Source organism: Dysidea avara, chromosome 3, assembly GCF_963678975.1.
Source record: "Dysidea avara chromosome 3, odDysAvar1.4, whole genome shotgun sequence".
In the NCBI taxonomy this organism is placed as follows: domain Eukaryota; kingdom Metazoa; phylum Porifera; class Demospongiae; order Dictyoceratida; family Dysideidae; genus Dysidea; species Dysidea avara.
Window position 1 is genome coordinate 39050380 of NC_089274.1, and position 25076 is coordinate 39075455.

General features: G+C 38.0%; 1 protein-coding gene across 1 annotated transcript in view; it reads left to right on the top strand.

Annotated features, from left to right (window-relative positions):
• Positions 1 to 25076, top strand: part of LOC136248269 (glutathione synthetase-like) — a 42377-nt gene that overhangs the window by 6658 nt on the left and 10643 nt on the right. The window contains exons 2-9 of the mRNA XM_066040068.1: positions 11537 to 11606; positions 14664 to 14818; positions 14869 to 14923; positions 15656 to 15729; positions 15783 to 15863; positions 19871 to 19951; positions 19999 to 20190; positions 24211 to 24280. Coding sequence (XP_065896140.1) covers positions 11537 to 11606; positions 14664 to 14818; positions 14869 to 14923; positions 15656 to 15729; positions 15783 to 15863; positions 19871 to 19951; positions 19999 to 20190; positions 24211 to 24280 — 778 coding nt within the window. The remainder of the gene's footprint in view (positions 1 to 11536; positions 11607 to 14663; positions 14819 to 14868; positions 14924 to 15655; positions 15730 to 15782; positions 15864 to 19870; positions 19952 to 19998; positions 20191 to 24210; positions 24281 to 25076) is intronic.

Sequence of the window (25076 nt, forward strand, 5' to 3'; positions counted from 1 at the left end):
TGGATCGAGCTTTGTTGTAAAAACTGATAGCTTCTGATTCTGTTGGGCATCCAGATACAATATTGTCTACATACAAGTCATCAAGCATGTTCTCTGCAGTTGGTGATTTGTACTGAGTTAAATGACAATGTAGGACAGCGTTTAACATGAACGGTGAACACACTGCACCAAACAAGACAACTCTAAATCTATATGTAACAAACTCACTGTCTGGATCTTGTGGATCACTTAGCCAAAGGAATCTAGTCCAGTCCCTATCATCTTTGTGAAGTTGTATGTGTAGAAAAGCTTTCTCAATATCTGTGCAAATTCCTACAGGGTGGAGTCTGAATCTTAAAATGATACAGCAGAGATCATTAAGCTTGGGTTGGCCGGTAAGTAAACAATCATTAAGACTAGGTTGGTTCCTTGTTTGGTGACAACTGCAGTCGTACACTATACGTACTGGAGTAGTGGATGAGTCCTTGCGTACAGCATGGTGTGGTATGTAATGGCATCTTGTGGTACTGGTTGGATCTGTCATTCTCTCAATGAAACCACGGCGTTCCTGATCTGTTAAGATGTCACTGTACTTGGTCAACAATGAAGGGTTCAGTGCCAGTTTGCGAGCCAGTGATCTAGTGCGGTGAGCAGAAGTTGAGAAATTCGTGGGTAAGGGAGGATGACTGTCCTTCCACGGAAAACGGGCGCAGTAAGAACCATCATTCAAGCGTTCGACACTATTGGTGATATAAGAGTCCAGAAAATTGTTTGGTGACTCATCCTTGGGTGAAATTCCTACTGACTCCACATTCCAGAACTGTTCTAAATCAGGGGTTGCAGTGGGTTGAGTTGCCACATGGAATGCATTGGTGACTAACTGTCCTGAAGCGGCTGTGTCTAGTGGACCTGAAAGTAGGTAACCAAGTTTGGATCCTACAGCCGTTGGACCATTGCCTCTGATCACATGATCCTCTACTATCTTCCAGTACTGATCTGCTCCAATTAACAGGGTAATGTAGAATTGTTCCCCTGAAGAAATTGGATGTGCCAGACGTAATCCATTGAGATAAGGAAGGTTAGCAATTGACTTCTGATTCACTGTGTGTATCGGTGCTGCAATGGTTGGCACAATCAAGACAGTTAATGGTATCAAATGTCCGGAGATACTATGCAGATTGATTGTGGCGACATCAAACTTGCCCGTGCGACTGGTACCAGTGCCAAAGGTAGAGAGAGATAGTTCCACTGTGTCATGTGGCTGCACTTGTAAGCAGTCTGCCAGTCCTTTGGCTAGGAAGGAGCGTTGCGATCCCTCATCAAAGAGAATGTTGGATTCCACACAAACACCTCCAGTTGAAATAGTGGCTACTGCAGTCTTCAGTAAACAGGTCTGGTTACTAGCCAGGTGAAGTGAAGTTGTTACTGGTTGAGAGACCACTGTACTAAAGGACCCTTCCTTGGTGACTGAGGTTGTCTTGGCAACTGGAGTTGTCTCAGTGTTTTCCTCTTTCTTGGCAGTGATCACTTCAGTGCAAAGACTGGTGTGGTGCTTACGATGGCACTTGCGGCAGCGATGTTTTGATGAGCAAGTGCTGACCTTGTGTTTCCCTAAACAGTTAAAGCATAGGTTATTCTGCTTGACAATGTCTAGTCTTCTATGATGATCAGTTGTAGTACACTGGTTGGCTGTATGAGGTCCCTTGCAGAACACACAAGCTGGTGGTCCCTTGTCCTGAGGTTTGGTGCTTCGAGGTGGCTTGGAATTCACCATAAACGCAGCTGTAAATGGGGAACTGTGAGGGTTGGCGTTACCAGTTTCTAAGATTTCTATCTCCCTGAGAATGGCTAACATGAGTTGAGAAAATTTCCACTCTGTACTTGTGGAGTTTCTTGCCAAGTTCTGCTTGATATCCTTGGGTAGTTTGCCCAGAATAATTGGCACCAACAAGTCACCATAGCTTTGTTCAGATTTCCCAAGGGACGATAGGCCACGGGAGTGGCTCTCAATTGTGTCATGAAATGTGCGCAAACTACTTAACGTGTTCGTTGGGTTTGGCACCTGTAGCAAGGCTTGCATGTGAGCAGAAACCAACTTGTGAGTTTGCCCAAAACGGTTTTGAAGTAGGGTGACTGCGTGAAGATAGTTCTGATCACAGAGAGGTATTCCGTCAATCGTTCGTGCTGCATCTCCTTGAAGTTGAGCCTTCAGATAATTAAACTTCTGGACCCCACTGAGATTGGGGTTCAAGTGAATGGCAGCCTGAAATGAATCCCAGAAAGTAAGCCAGGCTAGGGGGTTTCCAGAGAATGTCGGTAAGGTCAACTTGGGTAGCCTACTTGCAGCAAATTGTTGAGAGTGGTCACGGTGATCTACTGCAGTGATTGTGGTCCTGACACCCATCAAATCTGGATTTACTCTAGATGTTACTACCGGTACTGTTGCAGCGGTGGATGAGGTACTGCTCCCAAAGTTAAGGGTTGACAAGGGTGGTAACGGTAGTGAGCTATAAGCAGAGGTTGACAATGGTTCATGTTGAGTCATGTTTGCTGGTATCAGTAGAGGCGGTCCTGCATTATGTACATGGCTCACAAGTGGGTGGGAAACTGATGTCACTGAAATTGGATGTGGGATTGATTCAAGTGATGTAACCACGGGTGGTGTACTAGAAATGGTTGACTCAAGTGTTAATGATGTGGTTGCAACGGTATCACTAGCTGCACTAACTGCAGGTGTGTCATTGATAATGGTGTTAATTGACTGAGGTGTGTTATTTGTGTTACTCACATTCTCATGGATGGCTTCTTGGGTTACTTTGCCGCTTGATGACACTGCAGGGACAACGTGAGTCGGTCTTGATTGCATCTCCACCCGTTGATTCAGTTCATTGATTTTCTCCATAATCAGATCTTGTAGTTCCTCTGCATCTAAGATGGCTATTTCCAGTTCATCTGGGTTCTGTATAAGGTCAATGATTCGTTGATCAAGGGCAGTGATTTGCTCTTTCTTTTTCTCTAGCTGAGTGATGGCAGTTCTCAAATAAGTCAGAGCTAGTTCGTCGAGGTCATTGGCCAGTGTGTCATCCACTTTGTTCAGGATTCTGGTGACGTGCGCGCGGTATGCTTTCCGCGAGGTTCGTAGACGGGCAGGTTCTTCCATCGTAGTATTCAGTCCGCTAAAAAACACAAACAGCAAACAATTGTCTTAGCTACGCGGATGCTTGCCTCTCTGGGTGCCGTTAGTAGAACATCCAATGCCACGGCACAACAGCGTTTGCGTATGGGGTTACAACTTGGAAGTGTCGTTGAGGCGGACAGTCTCTGGACTGAGTAGCGAATCGTCGTAGCACCAGCAATGGAGGATCGTCTCAGCAATGAAGCACTGTCACAGCACCAGCAATGTAGGGGGCGGAGTGATAGTAGGGAAGGTTCGGGAGTGCTTCTAGGAAGGATTACTTCGTCTTCTGCCGATACAGTCGGATACAGCCCAGACCGCGAGGAACACGCTACGACTCCATCTTATTGTATTGTACGCACGTGACAACAATTACATCACACATTCTAAATAGTGCCTAAGTTACTTATATTACTACTATGCATTACTGTTAGCTGTAACTATACAGTCAGTCCATGACAAATCTGCTGTGTCTCAACATGGTCTCAATTTAAGACATATTGAAAGCTAGTACTTAATTTTGCATACAAATAAACTATGCATACAGGAATCTATCATTCGTAGAGAGTATAAAGCGTAGAACTGCTCTCAAACCAAGAAATCGGTGGTACTTAGTGGACCACAGAAGACGCGTTATCTCTCAATAACCTCAAGTTTTAGCTCCAATACTTCACATGATGAAAGCATACTATTACAAGAATCATCCTACGTATCAATAAGTGGAAGCGATTTACAAGTCGAAATATATGGCGTTTAAAAGCAGATGATAGCCTTGTTTCACCGTTCGCACCAAGCGAAGAAGCCATAGAATGGACATATGATATACCGATACGTAGAATTATTCAGACACTATTGCTTACCATTCATACGAGGTTTCGTGGCTGTTCAACCCGTGTCTACAGAGAAAAGATAATGTTTGTAACAGGCTGTAAGGTGAGTCAAAACAAATAATAATTATTAGTAGCGCTTGTTTTCACGTTGTCAAGGTTTTTTATTTATTTATTTATTTATTTATTATTATTGATTAGCAAAACCCATTGGGTAAATCGCTAATGTACAAAAACAAAATTTTAGTGTCTATGCATTTTGCAAACAGTTCTTGAAAGTAAGTAAGTCTATATTGTCAAGATCTTCCATATCTAAATTGTTCCAGTCTGGTATTGATCTTGGTAAGAAAGAGTTACTATATCGATTTGTTCTGGCATACAACTGTAATAGCTTCAAGGGATGGTTTGCCCTGGTACTTGTTGCAGGAGATAACACTGGCAGATACTGATTTGGAACATAAATTAATTTGTTTACAAACTTAAACAACAGCATCAGACGTGCCTGTTTCCTACGATCTTCCAGTGTTGGCCATTTTAATTCCACTAACATTTCAGTTATACTGTCCCTATGATTCCTTCTCCAAGGTCTATTTAACACGAAACGTGCAGCACGATGTTGTATCATCTCTAACTTGTGAATGAGTGATTGTTGATGTGGATCCCAGATAGAAGAGCAGTATTCAATAGATGGCAAGACAATCTGTTTATATGCATGTTCTTTTAAGTGAGGTGGACAATGGTGGAGAGTTCTTCGCAAAAATCCCAGTAGACGATTAGCTTTATTGCACACTGAAGTTATGTGAGGGGTCCATGACAACTTGTTATCTAAAAGTACTCCCAAATAGTGATGTTTCTCAACAACTTCTAAGGGGATTTTGTACATTGTATAGGAGAACTCACTAGCAGAATGTAGTGTAGATATCTGCATGATGCAACATTTTGAAACATTAAATTCCATTTGCCAAATATCAGCCCATGATGATAATGTGTCAAGATCACTTTGGAGTATCTTATGATCTTCGGGTGAGTAGATAGGACGATAAACTAAACAATCATCTGCAAAAAGTCTCAACTGACTGTGGATGTTAGTTACAATATCATTTATATATATCAGAAACAACACTGGACCGAGCACTGATCCTTGTGGTACACCTGATGTTACACTGCAAGGCGAAGACTGCCTACCATCAATGATTACTTTTTGTGTACGATTTGTAAGAAACGATTGTAGCCACTGTAACAATTCACCTCTTATACCATAGAAATTCAGCTTGTGAGCTAGCCTAGCATGGGCAACTTTATCAAAAGCTTTAGCAAAATCTAAGATAGCCACATCAACCTGAACTTTGTTATCAACTGCTCTGGCAAAATCATCAACTGCAAGAAATAGCTGGGCTTCACATGATCGCTTTGATCTAAATCCATATTGTACATCAGTTAATATGTTGTTTGACTCGAGGTGTTTCATTATTTGACTAACTAAAATGTGTTCTAATGTTTTACAGACCAAAGATGTAAGAGACACTGGGCGATAGTTTCTGGGATCAGTCTTATCACCCTTCTTATATATTGGGGTTACATTAGCTTGTTTCCAGGAGTCAGGCACAGTGCCAATTCTTAATGATTGATTGAAGAGATGTGTCAGTAGAGGAGCTATTTCAGAAGCAACTTGTTTCAAAAATGCAGCATGTATGTTGTCAGGACCCGGGGATTTAGTTGTATCGCACTCAGCAAGAAGGTTTCTCACACCATTTAGTGTAATGTGAATGTCTGGGATGGATGGATAGGGAGAATTACCCTTATCTGGAATACAACTAGCGTCCTCAGAGGTAAATACAGATTTAAACTGGTTGTTTAGGATCTCTGCTTTCTCTAGTGGGTCAGTAATTATAATCTCTGCTTGGTCCTTTAAGGCGCCAATTTCGATATTGTCTTGACGTTTACTTTTAATATAATGCCAAAAACGTTTCATTTTGTTATTACCAGATTCAGGGTTTGAAATATTAGATAGATATTGATTGTGCTGCTGATGCGTCATACATTTAGTTTGATGTTGTAGTCTTTTATATTCATCCCAATCCTCTGTACGTTGGTATTTCTTTGCACGATTATAAGTTCGCTGTTTCTTCTTGATCAGTCGTTTTAGTGCAGCATTCATCCATGGTAGGTGGAACTTACTACCAATAGTTTTCTTGGGTACCATCTCTTGTATTAGTTGTGAGCATTTCTCATAAATATATTCCCAATTTTCGTTCACACTTCTCTGGGTGGTAGAGTTTAGTTCAAAATATCTCTCATAGATGTCTAACATTCTTTCTCGTATAAGGTCCCAGTTTGCTTTATGATATAGGAAGATTTCTCTAGGAGGTTTCTTTACTAATTTAACCTGAGTGGAGATATCCGCTACAACTGCATTATGGTCGCTGATGCCAGGGGTAGTTTGGCAGGATGTCACTAGATCTGGGTGGCTAGCAAAGAATAAGTCTAGAATGTTTGTACCCCTTGTAGGTGTGGTAACCAACTGTTCGAAATGAAGATCTTCTGTAATTGAAAGGAGTTTCTCCCTAAAGGATACGGGTACATATGATTCTGTTAATGATTTACATTGCCAATCAATTCCAGAAGCATTAAAGTCACCACCAAGAAATATTCTTGCTGTTGGATGGGCATTTCTGATGTCGTTGATGGTATTTTCTAATTCATCTAGGATAGTTGTAGAAGAGTTTGGAGGACAGTAGACTGAACCCACTATGATGCTTTGCTTGTGTTTCATATGGATATGCACCCAAACTTGTTCGACTGATGTAGAAACATGTAACAGAGAAGATGGGATCTCATTTCTAATTAGAATGAATACACCGCCACCATGTCGATTTCTGTCGTTTCGATAAACAGTGTAATGTGGGGGAAAAATTTCTGAGGACATAATTTTTTCGTCTAAGTAGGACTCTGTTCCCATGAGGAGGTCTAACTTTTGTACATGGAGTAGGGTTTCAAGCTCAGGACATTTATTTACAACACTACGACAATTTACAATTGCTAGATTCAATGATTGTAGGTTTTGAGAATTTGCTTGGAGACCAGCCCCTTGAGATAGTCAATTTTGGGATTGCTTCTGCATTTGATTTGTGGCAGGCACCATTGGTTGGACATTTGAAGGAGCAGTACTGCTAGGATTTGTTTGAGTTCTTGCATTCCTGTAGACAATGGCATTGTTTCGGATTATCAGATTTGTTTCTCCTTTTGCTTTTCTTTGTTTAAGTTCTTCTACCAGCTTCTTGTACTTTAAACGCTCGAATTTTGTTCTGTCCGGTGAGAAATACACTGTCTTATACGCGTCATGTTGACGCAGCCTTGCTGAGGTTGTCAATTTGTTGTAAAGGTGAGTTACATTCCACCTGAAATGTGTAACAGCAGCTGCTTGTTGTTTTTGCTAACAACTCACCTGTTATTCGTGGCTGTTTTTACGCTTGGTAAGTTTATTATGGTTCTGCGCCGAATTAGCCCCCGCCTGATTTACCACAAATTACGTAGTATATGATATGTTACGTCATATGTATTTGCTATGGCTTCTTGTGCGCGTCATTGCTTTATCGCCACCAACAGAACAGAACAGGTTACTAAGCAACACAGTACTATAGTGACCTAAAGTGATGTAACAGGATGTATGCACTGAGTTCATGTATTAGTCAATGGCGGATCCAGGATGGGGCATTTGCCCCCCCCCCCCCCTTCAAGAAATTGCATACAAGATCGAGATAGTCTAATAGAGCAGTCAATTACTCTAATAAAGCAGTCACAATGTTCATGAGGCAGTGCAGCTTACTTATGAAGCTATAAAAGGATTTTATTTTACATAACATACGTGATATAATATATTTGGTACAGGATAACTAGCTATTATTGTTGCGACCTTTTTTTTTTTTTTTTTTTGCTCTTCAACTTTTTTCAGCAATTAAGCCCCCCCCCCCCCCCCCCCCCCTCTTTCCAGACTCTGGATCCGTGTTAGGTGACATTTGGTGTGGCTTCTGTTTGGTATATAAGTTACCTAGCAGTAGCTAAGCTCCCAGATGATGCTGCTACATATCTACAAATTAATTTCTAGGTATCACATGATCTTAGTTTTCTTTAAATAATGTGCAAAATTGGATCAGTTAGAATAACCTTTCAAATAGGTATGGCCTCACCCCTTAGTCAAAACTGTACAAGTAAATATTACACAAAGATATAACAAAAGTGAATAGAATCAGGTCATTTGTCCAGACAAAATTTCAACAAAAGTCAATGGTGAAGTAGATCTTGACTGACTTTTTGTGATCACAGATCATAATACAGTTGCAGAGAACTTCAATTGTAGGTACGTAATTAAGCACAGAAAACTGAAAAAGTAGCTCATAATGAGCTCATAACAATGTGTTCTAAGTGCACTACTATACTTGACATTACGTACTATACTTGACATTACCTACTATACTTGACATTACATACTATACTTGACATTACGTACTATACTTGACACTATGTACTATACTTGACATTACGTACTATACTTGACACTATGTACTATACTTGACATTGCGTACTATACTTGACATTACGTACTATACTTGACATTACCTACTATACTTGACACTATGTACTATACTTGACATTACGTACTATAATAGACATTACGTACTATACTTGACATTACGTACTATACTTGACATTAAGTAGTATCCACACAAAACAGCCAAGCTGTGAAAAAATGGTGCGGCCTTAAAAAGCCTGGGTGAAAAAAGTTGTGAAATCAAAGGTGGCGGCCAAGAAATGGCTGCAATGATGTTAATGCTAATAAGTTTTAATGACATTATGTACTATACTTGACATTACATACTATACTTGACATTACGTACTATACTTGACACTATGTACTATACTTGACATTACATACTATACTTGACATTACGTAGTATACTTGACATTATGTACTATACTTGACATTACGTACTATACTTGACACTATGTACTATACTTGACATTACATACTATACTTGACATTACGTAGTATACTTGACACTATGTACTATACTTGACATTACATACTATACTTGACATTACATACTATACTAGACATTACGTACTATACTTGACATTACGTACTATACTAGACATTACATACTATACTTGACATTACGTACTGTACTTGACATTACCTACTCTTGACATTACGTACTATACTTGACATTACGTACTATACTTGACACTATGTACTATACTTGACATTACGTACTATACTTGACATTACGTACTATACTTGACACTATGTACTATACTTGACATTACGTACTATATTAGACATTACGTACTATACTTGACATTACGTACTATACTAGACATTACATACTATACTTGACATTACGTACTGTACTTGACATTACCTACTATACTTGACATTACGTACTATACTTGACATTACGTACTATACTTGACATTACGTACTATACTAGACATTACATACTATACTTGACATTACGTACTATACTTGACATTACCTACTATACTTGACATTACGTACTATACTTGACATTACCTACTATACTTGACACTATGTACTATACTTGACATTACGTACTATACTAGACAACTATACTTGACATTACGTACTATACTTGACATTACGTACTATACTAGACATTACATACTATACTTGACATTACGTACTGTACTTGACATTACCTACTATACTTGACATTACGTACTATACTAGACATTACATACTATACTTGACATTACGTACTATACTTGACATTACCTACTATACTTGACATTACGTACTATACTTGACATTACCTACTATACTTGACACTATGTACTATACTTGACATTACGTACTATACTAGACAACTATACTTGACATTACGTACTATACTTGACATTACGTACTATAATTGACATTACGGCAGATATCTATTATTAATCAAAACAACAATATAAATTAATGCCAGGCATGCTATAAAATTAATCTTTTACGTCTAAATGCATGATCCAGCAATTAATTAATGAAAAGTTAAGTGGTTTTTCCGCCCATTACACAGCGCTACAAACGAAGAACAGTATGAGAAATACCTCTGCAATCAATTCATCACTACTTGACCTAGCATGAATTGAGGAAGCCATATTGTGCTATTATGAATTGACACATTGTGGTGTGAGCAAAAAGAACTGGAACACAAATGAGGAACAAATGGAAGTCCGTAATCATTTTACACCCGAGGGTTACTGTAGTTGTCTTGTGTGGCTGTGCGAATTTTTGTTACCACTTTAACTGCTTCATACTTCATTAATAGGTTAAAAGCAAGGTACCATTAGGCTTCTCTTGAAGATTTTAAGAAATGAAATCTGTGGATTGTTCCGCAAGCACTTTGTTCAAAAGTTTTGATGACATTTGCTGTTCGTCTTGGCCTTCCTTGCTTCTTAATGAAGTCTTGATGTACAAAAGTGATAGCAATACATTCTTTTCAACCATAGTAGTGCATTACATCTAGTAATACTCCACAGATTCAGACGAGAGATCGACAAACTCAACAAAACCAGGGATGAAATTTTGAAATCTTTACGATTTCACGTGAGATTTCAAGATTTCTATAATATCTTAATTATCCTTAACCTGCCCAGTGATATACAACATTTCAGGCCAGGCAATCTTGCAGATCTCTAGGATTTAAAATAGAAGCTTCTTGGCTCTTTAAATTAACGAACCTTCATGGATCACATGGTCGGTAACCCTATATGGTAAAAAGGCTAGTGCTAACGGGACTAAGATCCATGTGTTGTCACACAAAGACTAAGTTACACTGCTGCTTGTTTTGTGCAAATTGGAGCCAAAGTTACTGTAAGTTGTTCATTGGGTACAAATTGCATTTTTATACCTGGTTTGTGTGCTAAATGAGGTGATAATGGTGGCCCTGCTATAGAAACAGGACAATTAAAAAGCTGCAAAAGTGTTGTCACCTGTGACTACAGATCTGGAGATAGTACATCCATATAATTTATTCAATTTCCCCAAGGGTTTTGCACAATAATGCTTCATCATATCTGTTTCTGGCTTTCATTTTCATTGTCTGGGTTTGTAATGAAGTTGCAGCTGGATAATTCCTTAGCTCTTTATATTCACTGCCATTCTTGCTTGTCTGTTACAAGCCTCAAACACATGTTACCATAATTTGCTTTTTTCGTTGTAAAATAATTTTGTATGCAAAACGTGTATGAAAATGTCTTACATGAAATTTTTTACATAAGCTCAAACTACTCTAATAGAGCAGTCATTCATGTAAATCATACGAAATTTTTTTACATGGAATTTTTTTGAATTACGGTATACACTTGCACTCAGGTATACAGCACTTGCATGTGCTTGTACGTATATATCAGACAAATCACTTACTTAAGAGGCATGCATGCAGTTTCCCACACTTGCAGGTGAGTCACCCAAGTGGAATATTGTAGTTGTAACATGGGCACTTGTGATTTGTTGTACAACCATTATGTATATCATTTCTGTTGTTTATTTCAGCATTATGAAACATGACGATTTTATAAGAAGGCTGTTTGAAGTATATAGCAAAATTGACTGGATGAAACAGGTGAATTTAAACCTACATTAATTAGAGCTTATGATAACCTCCGGACACCGGGTCAAATTACATAAATATCTGCAATTTCTCCAGAAACTGTGTCCCATCAAAGCACAAGGAGGGAGCCTAAGAGCTGAGGTGGCATGTCTGTTGACTCTAATAATAATAATAATAACAGTAACTCGGTTGCTAGAAGACAGTATGCATTCTAGGGAGTGACCACATTGCCAACAAGTAGAATTCAAGGAAAATTGGAACCGGACGAGAACAGAAAGCAGGAACGGGAACCACCCACAGAAAATGCCTGATAAAGGTCATCATGCAATATACAAGTTGGATAGGTTGGATTTTGCAACACAATATTTCTTTGCAGCATTATTTGGATCCTTTCACTAAAACGATCGAAACACTGTAATACAGCAGTCACTTGCATTAAATACTCTAATAGAGCAGTCAAGAATGTTTTGTTACCAGGGACCCACATTGATTGCCTGTAAATTGATGGAAAATATATAGACTATCAAAGTCATCAATATTAAAAGTTAGGTACTAACTCCTTTGAAACCATAAACATTAAAAATATTTAGTTATTAATTAAACATTAAATGAGAACTGAGATTCACAAAGTATTCTAGTTAGCTGACAGTCCTATTGTAGGCTTCGAAAACTGCACCTACTGCTTCCAGATAAGAAGTCATATGATGGGAGTATACATGCAAGGGAGTAGCTAACTTTTAATGTTGCTGACTTAGTTAGTTTATATACCTTATCTATGACAGCTATATCAATTACTAGGCTTTTAATGCAGGTCCATAGCTGCATGATGGGATAGCTAGTGAAACATTCTTGACTGCTCTATTACAGCAGGTGACTGCTGTATTAGAGTGTTTTGATCGTTTTAGTGACAGGATCCAAAAAATACTGCAAAGAAATGTTTTACTGTAAAACCAACCTATCCAATTGTATATTGCATGATGACCTTTATCAGATTGTTCCCACTTTCCCATTCCCGTTTTCCTCGAATTCTACTTATTTACCCATTGCCAACCCTCTTAAACTCATAACAGCTGCAGCAAGGCATGTGACATAATAACAGTATAAGATCCTTCTGTTATGCTATAGTGGACACTAATAGCCTATACTAATAATCTTCCACATGTTAATCAGCTTACACAAATGTCCAGCCAATCCTGGTTTGTCATGACATTACAGCTGGACAGCAGAAATATCTTATCATAAGCTCTGAGTAATAATTGTACATGTATCTTATAGTATCTCTACTGTGTTGGTACAGTAGAGATTAGGAAGTTTGAGCTTTTCTGGCCAAAAGTATCACCAGCCTCACTTCTCCTTCATAACAGCTTGGCAGTATTGATTGGGCGTAACCAAGCCCTCAGAGCAATCCCAAACCCTTCCAACAAGTTTCTATGAAATTCTAATTTTTATAATTTAACTGAATTTTCTGCTATCTGACTGACTGAGCCAAGCATAACTCGACTATGGTTAAAGCTAAGGTCTTGATTTCTTCACTGTTTGACATCACTTCAACCTAAGATGTGCCTTTAGCCAACTGCAGCATACAGCTACAATGTGTGCATCATGGACTTACTAAATTTTTCTCCACTACCACGTAGGTGTTGATTGGTGGTAACATGGCTTCAGTGCAGCTGGATGTCACAAGAGTCATCCATAACTTCCCTTCTGGTTGAATTAATTGTAGAGGCCCTTCTTGTACTAGTGTTTTGCATTTGTAATGCTGTATAATGGGTAGAAAATACTTGAAAACGAAATGGGGTGGCTGTTTGCATCCAAATAGTTGATAATTGGGATGCTCATTTAATTGTGCAATTTCCATTGTAGCTGGATTGATTGCAGAGGTGCTTGTGCTGTATAATAAGTAAAACAAAGCTGAAAATAGCAATGACACTTCCAGTAATTGATAGTAGGGATGTACGCAATGGCTGACCCCCGGGGGGGAGGATGGGGCACAGCCTCTCCCCCTCCAAACACATACAATAACGAGATATTCTAATAGAATAGTCACCAGACATAACACCATTGAGTAACAGTGTTGGGAGTAACGCGTTACATAAGTAACGCGTTACGTAATATTATTACTTTTGTGGTAACAAAGTAATATAACGAAATACGCTATGAAAACAGGTAATATAATGCAAAATACTTTACTTATAAACGTAACGCGTTACCTAAGTAATATGATTACTGTAACGAGTCTAATATGACGTAATATTATTACTAAAAGTAACAAAGTTACTACTCTCGTTAGTAATCCTCTGAGTAACGCCTAACCACAATGGAGTAACGAGGCCTATTGAATGAAGCTTATTCACTAGCTTCTTACTTATAACCAAGATTTGTACATTGTCCAACAACGCAATCATGTCACGTGATAAGGTGGTAGTTTCACACGTGACAGCTTAAGGCTGTGGACACAAAGTAATATAATATGTAATATTATTACAGTTACTTTATTTTATGGGTAATATGTAACTGTAACTAAATAGTTCTGTTGCAAGTAATATGTAATATGTAACTAGTTACTTTTACAAAGTAACTTGCCCAACACTGTTGAGTAACCCCATCATTGCTGAGTATGAAAACTAGTGTCTGCAGCACTATCTCATGCATGGCCTGCTAAGCAAATGGAATGCACGTGGTCTTGTGTATACCATTCTTTAGGCTCATATATGACTGAAGTATAGGGATTAAATGTCTAGTAGTATAGCTACAGGTGTACGCAAATGATCTCTCTTGTTTCCTTGCTTTTTATTTCTATGATCCCTACTCCTAATGTTTCTGCATATTACTTAGGAGTGTGCACAATTGCCGATATTGCTATTTATTTATTTATTTTCCATTACTGTATAATATTATATAATTAGAAATTCAAGTGTGTGCATGCAATATGTTTATTCAGAATCATACTTTTTTAATTTTCATGATTATATACTACATACACATAGAGACTGAAGGGAATTATCTTATCTAGTTTTAGTGCTGTTCTACACAAGATGAAGCTTAGACCATTTGAACTCTCTTGTGTAGCCTATCAGTATTTGCCTTCAACGATGTGACTATTTCCTCCACATTGGACACAGTGAAGAAGATGGTTGCAGAAGAGTGACTCCTAAACTTGTAGAAATGAACATCTTTGGTCCTGCATCTGCAGGTAGTATCCTAAATGTTGGCAAAGTCCATAAGTAAGGATAAATGATTATAAAAGTGTTAAGCATCATGATATGTTAAACAGGGTCCTTCAAGCTAATTATCAAGACAGCGAATTCAAGGAGCATTATAAAGGAGAGGTATGTACGTGGGTATACCTTTTTGAATGGGCTGGTGTTCAAAGGCACCACTCAGGGTCAACTAGCATATTTCCTGGAAATTACTTAAGCAATATACTGAGAAAGTGGTTTGCCCATGACTTTGATGCCAAGCCATATCTTTAGATGTGATATGCTTTGATTTGTTGAATTGTCTGTACCATTAACTTTTATATTGTGGGTTTTGAATTTAAAGTTTTAGATTTAGTTACTAAGGTATATAACTACTGTAGTTAGTGTTATAAAAGTATGTATATATGTGACCCAGTATTACAAACTAATTGTTTGGGTATCACGCTTTTCTGCATACATGTGTCAATTATTTTGCAGAAAAGATGTTGCATTGGTACAAGATTAATTTAATTGTCAGTGGTACAGTGTATTTTCTGTCCCAAGGTCAATAGCTATATAACATTAAAAATGTGCACAGTATCACAGCAGGAAGGGTGAAACCTGCACATACAATTCATGTGTCATAGATCAGTCATCTTAAGTGTCACATGTTTGGCATGTTCAGTGTACAAACAATAACCTTATTCTATTAGACTGCCTACATATACCATTTCTTCTACTAGACATAATTGTAGTACTCTGAATACTAGTATACTCTTTCCTGTGCACCCCCTTGGAAATTGTGTGTACATTAAGTCATATTATCCATTGTATCCATTGTATACAACTATAATATATCTATATCTGCACATGTTAATATAGATATTGAACCCTGATCCCATATCAGTGATTTCCCGTGCTATGGCCATAGCATGGAAAGAGTATGGGAAACCAAAGTAAGTACTACAATAGTTGTGATGTATGTATTAGTGTTATGCTTTGTGCACAGAGCAGCAATTCTATTGGTGGTAAATGAGAACGAATGGAATGTTTTTGATTTAGGAAACTTCGAGCTTAAAATGGCTTTAGAGTAAGTGAATAAATGAGGAGAATTACCTACATAGTAATTTGTGTACGTACTGGATAACGCATTTTATTTTGTTAGATAATAATATTGAATAATGTAAATTGCACATATTACTTGTTGTTCTTAAGCAAAGTGGTCAGAGAGAAAAGTAACAAGTTTAATTGTATATTACTCCAAGAGCAGTGACTTACAAAGTACTCTTATAAAGTAAGTCAAAACTGCTCCATACTAGCTCTAAGCCTACAACTAGCATGTGTTTCTCTCATGTAGATTAACAACAAAACGTGCATTTTAGTAATAATATTACCTTACTTTCAAGGGCATCCCCATTCATTGTCACTCTTTGTTTTTGCCTGCTATGCGGTTTCCAGTACTGTCTTGACCCAATTGCAACTAACTAAATTAAATCAGGTACTTGCTACAATGGATATTGAAAAGTAGTAACATGCTACAATTCCAGAGGTAATATCCATTGCTACTTTGTTATGTATTACCAGTGAGTCTCAAAATGCTTCACTTTATTATAATTACCATACAGTTAGACAGAATGGCAGGGGCAGATCTAGGATTTATAAAAGGGGGGGGCTAACTCAAGGCACTAATCTCTTGGGTAGAGGTGTGCAAAGCACACAACTAGGGGGGTCTGCCCCAGGAAAATTTTGAAAAATAGATGCTAAAATACTGCAATTTGGAGACATTTCCACCTAAAATTCATAATATTTTCTGCCTGTAGATATTTTATATACTGCCTTTAGATTATAGGTATGGCTCTCTGAAGCATTTTACTAATGGAAAAGTTTGGGTAGGTACAGACAACCAAGTACATGATGCACCCCTCTCACAATTGCACAACACAGAATATGTGCATGTTTGAATAAGAACATTGAAAGTGAAAATTTTGAAGTTTGAAGAATACAAGATTGAATCTGAGAGCATTTTCAATGGTAATTGTGTACCTGAATTAAGTATTGTCATACATATTAACTACACAAGTAGATGAATGAAGCCCTTTAAACAGACCAATGCACTTCATTGTATGTATAGGTGCAGGCAGATTTGGAAAAATTCCATAACAGAACCAACTACATGTTTCCAGTGAATGTTCTATTAGAGTAGTTAGCTGACTGCTCTATTAGAGTATCTCGATCTTGTACACCTCCAATGCTGATCCAGGTCCTTGTTGCATAAACTTTAGCATAAATCCACTGATAATACCTTGGAAAGATGTTTATAACGTGGTTTTATGAGTATTTGTATTATTAGTGATCATATAATTATGCTAAGACAAAATTTCATTATAATGCTCAGCATATTGATCAAGTAAAGCCTAAATATGAAGGGGGGCTTCAGCCCCCAAAGCCCCCCCTGGATCCGCCCCTAAATGGCTCCACTACTAGCGATGAAACTGCATCGGGGTCATCCGGGTGTGACTCGCTTTACAGATTACAGTGGAACCTCAGTTATTCGAACCCCTTGGGACCAGAGGTGGTCCATAAGTCTGAAAAGTCTGTATCTCTGAAACTGTGTATAAATAACCTTAAAATAGCATGAAGAAAAATTTTGAAAATATCAGTATTTTCAACTACCCTAATAGAACAGTCATTACTCTAATAGAGCAGTCATTTCCATGGTTCGGTTACCCAAGAATCTAGATAAGTGGGGTCCAGATAACTGAGGTTCCACTGTATCTGGGTCTGATGCAGATTGGGTAATCTATGAACTAAATTAATTAGTTAGAAGTAAATTAATGCAACCAGTGTCATAGTCTAGTCCTGCTGCAGCCCAGCTTCTTCTGTGAACTTATCAGAATTACTGTCTGTAGCCATTCATGCCCATTATCAGTAGTATTGAAGTCTGTAGGTGTGCACTAATCCATGACCGTTGCTGTCTACAGGCATACACTGAGCCATGCCCATTAATCGATTATTATTATTGTATGAGATCTGTTCTAGTCTTGCAGTAGGCCAACTTTTTTGTCAGCCATACACCCATATTGATATTGGCAATGTGTGATACCGGGAATGTGTGATAATAAGCCATGCTAATTTATCAATGTAGAAGTTTGGAAGTTTGTAGGTATGCACATGGCCACACTCACTTACATATCTTGCTGTCTACATCAAAAGAAAGAAATAGCGCCGTGTGCCCCAGCTACCAATTATCATCTGAAAAGGGAAGTATCCATTATGTTTCATTGTAGCCTTAGCCGTTATCGAGTTATGCTTGTCTGAAGGCATCAGTCGGTCAGTCACACAGTCAGTCAGTCAGTAGAAAATTCCATTTAATAAAAAAATCCATAGCAACTTGTTGAAAGCGTTTCAGGTCAATCTGAAGGCTTGTTTGGGCTTAGTTTTACCTCACCAATACTGCCTCATTGTCGTCGGAAAATTGAGGCTGGTTTTTGGGTGATGTTTTCAGGGGCCATGCCCAAACCTTTGTGGGTCCCTACTATACAGTACTATCATGCTGTATGATATTGCTTATGTGTGGTGGTTTTGTAATTTTCTTAATAACACAAATGTTTGCACTTCTAATAAACTGATCAACTAAAGGTAGGGTTTCCAGTGTAAAAAATCAACATCTTCGAAATAATTTGCTAAATGCTGTTACATTTTTGATTAATTACACTCACTTGAACACAGCTGCAGTGGCGATAAATTCCTCCAGTAGAAATCAATCAAAATACCTGCAAAATCTGAGATTACGAGCTGTAACTCTCAGTATCCATGATCCTTCATCACAATACTGGAGTTCAACCTTCCTCTGTGAATAAACCTTCACCTAAAAGCATTGGTAATTTGATTGGTGAGGTAGGTGCCCTGTTGTTGAATCATTTGAGCATGGTTTTGAAAACGGGTTTTCATCTACGGACACCAAATAAATAATAACCCAAACTCCTCACACCACAGTAGTAATTATCCATTGACAAAGAAGTCACATACAAAGTATGGTTAAGTTTGGACATCTCTAACCATCTGGGTGAGCACGATATAGGGAAAAATTAGCTGAAAATCAGCTGAAAATCACACCTTCACTACATCACCTGCCCACTCGACTGTTTAAAAATAGAAATCTTGGCGTAAAACAACAGAAAGATTCATAAAGTACTGTATGGCTAGAAGGGAGGTTATCGTCATTAGGAGCTGTAAAATAAAACTAAATGGCGCTAAGACAGTTATTCACATGATTTCCACCATAATCGTGATTTGAACACTTGATGTCTTGTGCAGTGCTACAACATCTATACACTGTGATTTTATCCCTCAATACAAAGATCAGCAGAATTTAGGCAGTGTATCAGTACTGACCACACCCAAGCCTAGTCACATGAGCTTGATTTGATATAGGACTAAGTGCTTTATGAATCGCAGCAACGATAATCTCGCTATTCGTTGTACTTTATGGAGCATACAGTTGTTTTACACCGGGATTTCTATTTTTAAGCAGTTGAGTGAACAAGTTATGTAATTAATATGTGCTTTTTGGCTAATTTTACCCTTTGCCATGCTTACCCAGATGGTTAGAGATGTTCAAATTTAACCATATTTCGTATGCGACTACTTTGTTGATGGATTATTACTACTGAGGTGTGAGGACGTTTTGACTATCATTCGTTTGGCGTCCGTAGGAGAAAATTTGTTGTTGGGGCCCAAAGTCAAGCCCAAATGATGCAGCGACCTCACCAATCAAGCTACCAATGCATTTAGGTGAAGGTTAACTCACAGAGGAGGTTAAACTCCAGTATTGTGATAAAGGATCAAGGCTTCTGAGAGTTACAACTTGTAATCTTGCATTTTGCAGATATTTCAATCGATTTCTACCCCAAGAAGGCAATGGAATTTATCACCACTGCAGCTGTATTAAAGTGAGACTTAGTCCAACATGTAACAGCACTTAGCAAATTTTTTTCAAGATGTCGAATTTTTGCATGGAAGCCCTACTAAAGGTTCTAGTGAGTAGGATTAAATGATAATAATATGTATAAGCACTTACATTGTTTTTCTACTTAGATACCAGATCAAAGTTATAAGACACACTTTTGGTGAATTGTATAACATGGCCACCATCAAGGAAGACAGTGGATTACTAGTGTATGTATCTTATGATAAAATATAGCTATTTAGTCTACCCCCTACAGAAATGATACTGAGATAGCCGTAGTCTACTACAGATCAGGATATGATCCAAGTCATTTTCCTACTGAAAAGCAATGGAGTGCATACCTGATGTTAGAACAATCCAAAGCCATTAAGTGTCCACCAGTTTCTCATCATCTGTGCACTTTTAAAAGAGTTCAACAAGTTATTTCTAATCCAACTGTTCTAGAGAGGTAATTATTAATCAACCAAGATCATGTTAACAGGTGTGGTATTGAACCTATCATGAAGTTACTGGTACAGTGGGTCCTCAGTTACCCGAACAGCTTTGTTCTTAAAAGTGTTCAGATAAGTGAAATTGTTCAGATAACTGAAGCTCATTGATTTATATGCAGGGCTTTGTTCAGCTACTCTAATAGAACAGTCATTTACAATGTACAGAGCTAGGGCACACACTTGTTGAAATCTCAAAAGACACATCCCACTGGTAAGTTAGTTATTGTGGCATAAAATGGTGGCTGTGTGCTGATTTGTTTGGCCTCCTGTAGTCAGGCAGGCTGAAATGCTTCTGGTAAGTTTCTACAGAATTTTATATTTTCAATTAAAGGAAGTTTCTACTGACTGACCAACTGAATTAGTAATACCTTCAGAAGAGTGTAACTCAATAATGGCTAATGCCATATGCTTTGCGTGATTTCTTGTGTCTGTTTACAGTTACCATGCATGAGTCATGGACTTACATCCCTTTGTCGTCCCATTTCTTTTTGCTTGCAGCACAAAGTGTTGATATTAACATATCAATGGCTTTGTGTGCTGTCAGCCATGTAAGCATAAAACAGAAATCGCCTGTATATTTTGTAGCACATCTCCAACAGTCAAAGTAAGCAGATTTATTGTAGGCAAACTCCATGTGTTGTTTTCTGTATGTAGGACTGTGTAATTGGCTGAACACAGCCAAAAACTAAGTGAAACACTACTAATAATAATAAGAATAATAATTAGCGAAAAAAGTTGAGAAGCTAGAAAATGAATACTGTTGCATGAACCCAAGAAAAATGCTGCAGCAGAACAATAACAAGAACGTAAACTCAGATCACCTAAACGAAATCTTTTCACAGGCTTTAAGCCCTATCACAAGTCCCTAGCAGGATAGCATTCACAGGATAAATGGTGAAATAGCTTGGCACCATGAATCATCAGAAGGCTACATCGTAAAATGTGACTCAAGCAGTTTTTAATTTGTCAAGAAATATGTATAACATGGTGAATGGAACTGTGTGAAGAATATGGACAATTTTGCAGCTTTCTAAACAACTGCGTAAGAGATAGAGTTCAACTTGGGGGCCCTCCAAGATGGTAACACTATCTTGAGCAGCTATTACTTTTGCTAGGCATTAGACAGGAACTTATCAAAATATTCAGTATTTTACCAGATTGGTGAACTCAATAGCTCAAACTTTTGCTTACACTTTTTATGGTACGTAGATGGAAAATTGGAAAACTAGTCGCTAGATGGCCAAAATAGCTCATACTTAGACAGATTTAACTGAAGACTAAAGTAAGGGCCATAAAAAGAGAATGTGTCCAAAAGCTTCAACAAGAATTATCTTGAACCAATGAAAGTTCCATTATCTAAATACCAAAGATGTATCTTGACAAGGTCATGAAGGTTAACAGAATCAATGAACTGCATTAAAACTGAGGAGAAAAGCAAAGGACCCAAAGGATCACTTCATTGCACCCCAGAGGAGGCTAGGATACACTGTGAGCCAAATCGTAGCTTGGCAGGCTGAGCCCCAGCAGAAATCTATAGGAAATTATTAGCTCTACAAATGAAGAAAGAAAAACGACTACATTCATTTTTCATATCAATATTCAATAATGAATCTGAAGCATTTTGGGAAATGTAGTGATGAGTAATATGAATAGCACTCTCCAAGCCCCCCAGGAGTACCCACCCCAACTTGCTTTAGTGGAAGGGAACAACAAAACAGCAGTAGAATCTACTTGCCGAGCATCGCAGAACCTCAACTCACAGCAATGGGGCTGATATCTCCTCCTCTCTTATGTAATGCTGTCAAAGGAGCTCCACATAACCAAGGAGCAAAGCAAGAATGGGCTTTTCTGGAAATCAAGTGATTCATCAGACAGATTAGAGGCAAGAGACAATCATGAGCAGCAGAAGCAGTGGACCCAGTAATAAATGTTGAGCATGGAGTGCCTTTTGGAAAAGCATTGATTCAGCTGTCAAAGAAGACTAGGAAGACACTTCACAGAATGGTGGCACTTAAACAAATCCTGATAAGCAGAGTCATCATCATGACCAGCAACACCTTGAGGCCTTAAGACATTGCTATACCTGCTGTAAGCAAAGCACAAGACTTCCAACAAAAATCATGAGAAGCTCCTCCACGAGACTTAGAAACTTTGAGGTTATCTTGCAATGAAGTCCAAAGGCTATGAATCAGCGTTGAAACCGGGTTGGGTCAACCGGGTAACATTTTCTCCGGGTCATCTGGGTCTGACCCGGTTTACAAATTATCCGGGTCTGACCCAGATTGGATAACGTGAGAAACGAAATTGTTCGTTTGACGACGTGGAAACTTATAAATGCTATCGCGTAGCTCTTTCGTGAGCCACGCCCACTTATCGCGTTACAAACATACGCTCAGCCACGCTCATTTATTAGTAAGTGCAGTATGTAGCACGAAACTGAGGGTATCTATGGTGAGGGGTAGCTATTGTTAGTAGGTGATGACCTTTTTTTTTTTTTTTTGGTCTTCAACCTACAGCTAGGCTGAAGCTGCAATTCTAAAAGTCTGGATCCGCCCCTGTTTACTCAACACGAATCGAACGTTCAAAACGTAGTCTCGCTCGCTCGAGACTAGCCGAAACATAGCTCTTATCGCACGCCTCGGCTTTAATTAATCCAGGTCACATCCGGGTCAGTGGGTCATCCGGGTCAGCAGTAGTGACCCGGTTTCAACGCTGCTATGAATGCCATCAGATTGATTCCAAGTATGTATTAAGTTATTGAGTAGAACAAAACTCATGACAAAATGGTGACATACCTGTAGACTAGCTATACACAACTAGTGGAAGGGGTATGCAAAACTGCTTTCTTTTATATTGACATTCCAACTGTGTATCACTATATCTCCAAGACTAATAATGCTGAAACTTTGACTGTCCACTCCTTTGTTACTATAGATAACAGAGTAGCAATAGTGATGTGTGAAAATGACCGGTTTTGCTCAGTCAGTCACAAATGATGAATTATGTTATTAAAAAGTTAACAAACAAGTGTAGGGATTACAAGCTAGTATATATATATATATATATATATATATATATATATATATATATATCTATATATATATATATATATATATTAAGTGCTTAAGCAATAGAGTGCTTAATAAATCACATGAACTGCATTTTAATGTACTTTAATAGGAGATTGTCATGCCAAGTCATTTAATTCCATGCTATTAATTGAAGCTGTATTGGCTAAAGTATGGATTAAACTTGTGTTGGATAGTTAACATTGTGCAACATATGAGAACAACTTGGGTTGAATAGTGTGCTCAGATTCCATCCTATACCACTTACCACAACCCTTAGTAGTAGTTAGTTAGACACTTGTAATAGGTGTCTTCCTACCCTTGGTGTTTACTATATGAACTCTATACTAACTCATTGTTTGTATACCATTGTATAAAACAATTATACAATTTTATTATGGCATCTTTGAACCATTGGTGACATCAATAATTACCTTGGCTGTGCCTCAGTAACTATACTGATATCACCTCAGGCTTTTAATATTCACAGTTGCTGTCATTCTGAAATGTCTGTGAATCCTCAAACACATATTCATAAAATTTATAAACCATTATAATACTTTATGTCTCTTGGATCTTTGAGAAAGGGACTTGCTGAAAAGCTAATGCCAGGACAGCTGTGTGATCTAAGAGCGATATACATTAAGGTGAAAGCTCTAAAGATATATAATAGACTTCTTTAAGTACTAGCCAGCTATGACAATGGTTTAATCCCCTTTGAATAGCTGCAGGAGACATGTGTAAATAATTACTTGGTTGTAATTGTGTTGTTACAAACATGTCACTTTGCTTGGTGTTTATTAATGCTGCATAAGATGCTAATTGCTTAGTTGTTAATATCATTGTGCATTGTGATTATAAACAGGTGTCTTATTGAGCCAGGTGTATGTATTGTTATTTGTGCAATAGCTTACTTGATGATCCAGCCATGATAGAAAGGATAAGATCCACCTTTGTTGGACAGTACTCATTAGAATTGGTATGTATTCATGGCTAATGTAGTTGTTACAAAGTACCTACAGTAGCTGAATCTTACATTAAAGGAATTAAAATGCACTGAGAGTGCATATAAGTATACATAGATGTACGTATTTTCACACCTTACTTCAAAAGAAAGATTGGGTGTATATTCACTGCTCAGGAATGCTTTAACGAGAAACCGAGGTAGTATATCAAAATATAGTGTGGGCGTTCAAAGTTACCGCTCAGGGTTTAACTTGCATATTTTCCAGGTAATATCTAGATATTGACCAAGCAATATCATGGGAAAGCAGTTTGCTCATGGCTTTGATTTCCAACCAGTTCAAAGGTACAATATATGCTTTGACTCGTTATATTGAGCAACATGGAGCATTTAATTGGGTTTACAAGCTAGGCTAGGTTCAGTGTAGTTGCTAAGTTTTTACTAGTTGGCAGTTACTATGCTATATGATCCATAACAATAATCCCTTGGGCAATGTGTGGACACATATTTCTACCTACCACGTGTCAGCCATTGAGCAGACCATGGAACAACACAAAGAGGACAACTAGATTTAATTAAATAGGTAAGTAACTTATAGCCCTAACTACTAACTTAATAGGCTTAATTTAGTACTAAATGTTAACACAGATCCCACAATCGTAATTTTTCTGGTGCTGTGTGAAAAGCATAATGATATATGGACAACGTTCTAATGGCTTTTAGCCCATGCTACTAAAACCATCAGATACTGATGTGTAAAAGGAACAGGGTGAGTGTTTTGTAGTTCTTTCACCTATTAGGTGAGTTTGCC